This window comes from Micropterus dolomieu, linkage group LG08 (assembly GCF_021292245.1).
Source record: "Micropterus dolomieu isolate WLL.071019.BEF.003 ecotype Adirondacks linkage group LG08, ASM2129224v1, whole genome shotgun sequence".
Taxonomy (NCBI): Eukaryota; Metazoa; Chordata; class Actinopteri; order Centrarchiformes; family Centrarchidae; genus Micropterus; species Micropterus dolomieu.
In genome coordinates, this window is record NC_060157.1 from 6,800,390 (window position 1) to 6,806,408 (window position 6,019).

At 40.6% G+C, this 6,019-nt stretch overlaps 2 protein-coding genes and 1 non-coding gene across 10 annotated transcripts in view; 2 read left to right on the forward strand and 1 right to left on the reverse strand.

Annotated features, from left to right (window-relative positions):
* The window catches only part of zbtb48 (zinc finger and BTB domain containing 48), a 23,369-nt gene extending 20,959 nt beyond the window's left edge, over window positions 1-2,410 (forward strand). For both annotated transcript variants that reach the window (XM_046056434.1, XM_046056433.1), the window contains exon 12: window positions 734-2,410. In XM_046056434.1, coding sequence (XP_045912390.1) covers window positions 734-910 — 177 coding nt within the window. In that variant the 3' untranslated portion in view covers window positions 911-2,410. The remainder of the gene's footprint in view (window positions 1-733) is intronic.
* The window catches only part of LOC123975176 (basement membrane-specific heparan sulfate proteoglycan core protein-like), a gene marked incomplete at its 3' end in the record, with an annotated part of 647,231 nt that overhangs the window by 126,627 nt on the left and 514,585 nt on the right, over window positions 1-6,019 (forward strand).
* On the reverse strand, window positions 289-361 carry trnar-ccu. Its single transcript has one exon. It is a non-coding gene; the product is annotated as a tRNA-Arg (tRNA).

Genomic DNA, 6,019 nt, shown 5'->3' on the forward strand with positions numbered 1-6,019 from the left:
CAGTCTCCTCATCGCTGCACATAAATCTGATGTTTTGATCTGCTGCTATTTTTCTTCTCTTTTGGATGTTTAAGTCACATACTTTATCTGATCAATAGTAATCAATTGTTGCTGTATAACATGCCTGTCAGTGTCCCAGCGCCTAAGGTAATGCCTTCTTTTGTCAGATCAAACAGTCCAAAGTCGTACAGTTTCTTTGTAAAAGTGCAGACATAGCAGAGGATGGTTTCGATCCATCGACCTCTGGGTTATGGGCCCAGCACACTTCCGCTGCGCCACACTGCTACACACCTCAGATGGGACTCGAACCCACAATCCCTGGCTTAGGAGGCCAGTGCCTTATCCATTAGGCCACTGAGGCAGACACAGAGCTGAGGCCACTGTGCGCAAGCAGTGTTCAACGGTGTTCAATTTTCAGGACAGGGATGTTAGCCTTTGTGTGAAGTAAAAGTAAAATTACCCACCTGACATCTCTGTATTTCTCTTCCAGGCACACTTGCGACGACACATTCAAATCCACAAGCGCACTGAGAACTACAACCCCCGGCAGAGAAAATTGAGGAACGTGATAGTGCAGGATGTGGACAAAAGTCCTGGTGAAAACGAAGCAACTGAAGCCTCACTGATCCCAGAGGAAACAGATTACGCCCCAGAGACTGCTGACGTTGAAGCATCCACAAACCCAGAGCCTGACTCCGCGAGAGGTCTCAGTTCCAGCTGCATAGTGAGGGTGGTGATCGAGTCAAGTGATGCAGTGATGGAGGAGGTTGTGTCCAACCAGAACCTGGGACACGCTGACGCCGCTGTGCCAGAAGGCTTGCAGCAAACTCAGCTGGTCACCGAGGCGTACGAGGAGTCCACAATGGATATGGAGGGAATCGTTGAGAATATATCAGAGAGTAAGACATGATGACTGAAAGACCAGAGACTTTGTGCCACCCACTTAGAATTAGGGTTACTGTGAAGACCTCTTCCTAAATAAGAAGCAGATAAATGTGACCTAAGGGATGATGAGGCATAGCCTAAAACGTTTGGCCTGCCAAATCCTACGATAAAAAAAATGCAGCAAGGTCAGCCACTGTGAAGTTTCTGGACATACATAAGATTCTCATGCTTTTAGTAGTCAACTCAGTGAACTGCATGCTTGTTATGGCTGCTTGAATGTGAAATATAGCTTTTTAGCTTGTTTTATTAAGCCTCCTTTTATCAGTGTGCCTACTGCACAAATGTCTACAGCAAAAATCAGTAATACATGATTCTCAGTGGTGTTCAGTTTTGTCATTGAAGGTATTAAAGGAATAGTTCAGCATTTTGGGAAGTACACTTTTTTTCTTACTGGAGACGAGTTAGACAAGAAGATCACTACCACTCTCATATCTGTCTGTTAAAAATAAGGCTACAGCCAGATGCCGCTTAGCTTAGCTTAGAACAGGAGAGGGCAGAGGGGCAAGGGTTACAAACAAAAATCCACCTCCCAGTACTTCTAAAGATCACAAATGAACGTGTTACATCTCATTAAATCCATACAAAAACCGTAAAAAGTGTAAAGAAACACAACTGACAATTTAATGGACGTGCTGGACAATTTCTTGACCATGGTCAGTAACTTCCCAGAGTTTCCGCTGTTTGTTTTTGTTTAGATTAAATGGCTAATTGGTGAGTTTTAGAGGTGCAGGTGGGCAGATTTTGATTTAGATTTTTTGACAGAGCCAGGCCAGTTTTTGAGCTAAGTTAACTGACTGCTGGTTGTAGACTTATCTTTAACAAACAGATGAAGGTCAGACAGTGATAATGGTCTCTTTCGACAAGAAAGCAATTAAGAATATTTCCCAAAATGTCAAACTTTTGCTTTGAAATGGATGTTCCCAAATCTACAGAGAACTAAAGTAGGGACACTGAATGAATTTCACGCTATTTGGTGGCGATAATGCGCAAAGAACTGCACCAGTGATACCGCAAAGGCGGTGAAGAAAACTTCTAGTACACAAACATGGATGTATGTGAATGCAGGAATAAAAATATGTTAAAAAATTTGCTTTACAAATATTTAATGCAGAGGGAAATGCAATCAACGTGTTTGTTAGACCTAAAGGATGCACACAGTCAGAATTATGTAAATGTAGGTTTTGTTTGTTGACAAGAAAATTCCACAGGGCAGCTTTAATGTTTGTTTACAGACATCGGAACATCCTTATTTGGAATTAGGACGCTACACAAGTGAATGATTTTATGTTAAAATATACAGCTTTATAAGTGACCGCATTAGCTTTCTCTATCCTTTTATAAAAAACTTGATGAATTTGTTTTCTCACACTCAGTCGCAACTACTGTCTATTGTTTATAAGAAATATATTAGCAACCTGCTAACAGCTCATCAAATGTGACTCAACAGAATAAACTCTTAGACCTGCCTGCAGTTTCATTTATGGGAACCACACTGTAAACACTTTACAAACACAGTACATAAGGTTAAGAATATACTGTAATTACAAAACTAATTCAACATCACAAACTTGTATGAAAACTAAGAAAACTGATGCATTAACATCACCATAAAAACACTCACATATAATTTTTTCGATTAAAGCAAAAATCATTTTACATAACAACAAATTGAGATTGTTTTGCACTTCCAGTTGTGATTGGCGACCCATCACCAAGTGGTACTTTTCTTGTTGCAACTGATAAGCAGGGGCACCTCAAGCAACCACAGCACAAATATATCCATAAGTAAAATTACAAAACATTAAAACATCCGTAAATACAATTTTTAAAGAAAATTCTTCATGCACATTCGACTGGTTATAAAGACTGACGTAGCCCTGGTTAAGGGTCGGGAGTTATACAAGGAGATGCTGTGCAGCCTAATTATCACTAGCAATAGATTATCAACCTGGTACAAGTTAACATCACCTGCAACCAACCTGAAATTCTAATCTAATGACAGACACATCTTCTATTAAAAGATGTTTCTCCTGGTTACGGTCAACCCATCCTATTCCACCATATGTCTGTTTAATGCTAGATATAACTTGTGATTGTCATTATTTTAGGAATGTAAACACATTACTGCTGTTTCTGACCAAATATTTTGCTTTTGCTCTGAGCTACAAATTGTAGGCTACAGAGGTCTGGTAAGCTCATACCTTCCATTCATTCATTCATTCATTCATTCAAACCTATATTTAAACTCAGAGAACCACTTAGGTTGCCCTCATTTGCAATGATGTCGAATTACATAAAAGTTCAAATAAATAGGACAAACACAGATAAATAAAGAGGAATAGACAATAAAGAAGAAATAGTTTAAACAGTAACTCACTGAGGCAGGTGATCATGGTTTTAAATTGTCCATAGGTTGGTAGAATATTGAATTGATCATTCCAGGAATCTGGCGCACAAAAAGAAAGGGCTTACTTTCTAAATTCCGTTCATGTTCATGGGACCTCAAGCAATGTTTATTAGGCTTTTCTGCCAGAGAAGACAAACCCACTGTATCAGTACTGTAGCTATCACCAGTAATAAATCTAAGTGCACAATGCTAGACCATGTCTAGGCGTTTAAGAGTGGAAAAAGGCACCAATTTTATAGTTTTCCAAAATCTAAAACTGATAAGAACGGCCTTAACAATCCTGTTTCTACAAATCATAGGTTAAGCTGTTTTTGTGTAAGAAGCCATTTTTTTTACAACATTTTCTGACAAGATTGTTTAAATGTATTTTTCTCATCAAGCCAAATGCCAAGATATTTATATTCAGTATCTCATTCAATGTTAGATCCATTCGCTGTGGATATATGCATAACCGATATCTCTCTCTGTAAACTCTGGTGAAGAGCATGAATCTTGTTTCATTTGCATTAAGTACCAGCTTGTGAATAATAGAGCATCTTGTAGAACATTAAAGGAAAGTTGTAGGTACTCAATTGCTAGTTGTACAGAATCAGCAATACAGTACAAAATAGTGTCATCAGACTTGACAGCCACTCAAGGAAGAGACAAAATCATTAATATAAACGCTAAAGAGGACAGGAGCCAAAATGGAGCCTTGTGGAAAAATACCAGACTGGACGCACCCCGACTTTACACACTGAAGTGTCTCAAACAAATATTTCTGGAGCCTTTCCATCAACGCCAATACTGCATAACCCTTGTAAGAGCAAAGGATGGTCAACAGTAACAAATGCTTTTGAATCTATAAAAAGGGCAGCACAATGTTTCTTATTGTCTAAAGCGGATACTTAATGTAGTAGCTGAAATAGTGCTATGATTGGTTCTAAATCCAAACTGGTGCAGAGGACATCAGTGTCTCTCTGTAGCTTTCCTTTTGTTTTTCTTCACACAAGTATTTCTCTTACTTTTCACGTGGACAACCAAGTGCAACACTAGGAATCCCTTCCAGGAGAAACTGTCCAGCTGCGAGTACAGCCGAGAATACAGTGGGGAGAACAAGTATTTGATACACTGCTGATTTTGCAGGTTTTCCTACTTACAAAGCATGTAGAGGTCTGTAATTTTTTTTATCATAGGTACACTTCAAATGTGAGAGACGGAATCTAAAACAAAAATCCAGAAAATCACATTGTATGATTTTTAAATAATTAATTTGCATTTTATTCCATGACATAAGTATTTGATCACCTACCAACCAGTAAGAATTCTGGCTCTCACAGACCTGTTAGGTCTTCTTTAAGAAGCCCTTCTGTTCTCCACTCGTTACCTGTATAAAAGACACCTGTCCACACACTCAATCAAACAGACTCCAACCTCACCACAATGGCCAAGACCAGAGAACTGTGTAAGGACATCAGGGATAAATTTGTAGACCTGCACAAGGCTGGGATGGGCTACAGGACAATAGGCAAACAGCTTCGTGCGAAGGCAACAACTGTTGGCACAATTATTAGAAAATGGAAGTTCAAGATGATGGTCAATCGCCCTCGGTCTGGGGCTCCATGCAAGATCTCACCTCGTGGGGCCTCATGAGGAAGGTGAGGAATCAGCCCAGAACTACATGTCAGGACTTGGTCAATGACCTGAAGAGAGCTGGGACCACAGTCTCAAAGAAAACCATTAGTAACACACTACGCCGTCATGGATTTTAAATCCTGCAGCGCACACAAGGTCCTCCTGCTCAAGCCAGCGCATGTCCAGGCCTGTCTGAAGTTTGCCAATGACCATCTGGATGATCCAGAGGAGGAAATAGGAGAAGGTCATGTGGTCTGATGAGACAAAGATAGAGCTTTATGGTCTGAACTCCACTTGCCGTGTTTGGAGGAAGAAGAAGGGATAAGTACAACCCCAAGAACACCATCACAACTGTGAAGCATGGAGGTGGAAACATTATTCTTTGGGGATGCTTTTCTGCAAAGGGGACAGGTCGACTGCACGTTATTGAGGGGAGGATGGATGGGGCCATGTATCGCGAGATCCTCGCCAACAACCTCCTTCCCTCAGTAAGAGCATTGAAGATGGGTTGTGGCTGGGTCTTCCAGCATGACAACGACCCGAAACACACAGCCTGGGCAACTAAGGAGTGGTTCCGTAAGAAGCATCTCAAGGTCCTGGAGTGGCCTAGCCAGTCTCCAGGCCTGAACCCAATAGAAAATCTTTGGAGGGAGCTGAAAGTCTGTATTACCCAGCAACAGCCCCAAACCCCGAAGGATCTGGAGAAGGTCTGTATGGAGGAGTGGGCCAAAATCCCTGCTGCAGTGTGTGCAAACCTGGTCAAGAACTACAGGAAACGTATGATCTCTGTAATTGCAAACAAAGGTTTCTGTACCAAAAGTTATGCTTTTCTGATGTATCAAATACTTATGTCATGCAATAAAATGCTAATTAATTGTACGTATGATAAAAATTACAGACCTCTACATGCTTTGTAAGTAGGAAAACCTGCAAAATCAGCAGTGTATCAAATACTTGTTCTCCCCACTGTAAGTGAACCCACTTTTGATTGACTGTTTGGTTTGATTAACTTTCCCACCTTAGATTGAGAGTATAAAAGGAAGCCACTTCCCT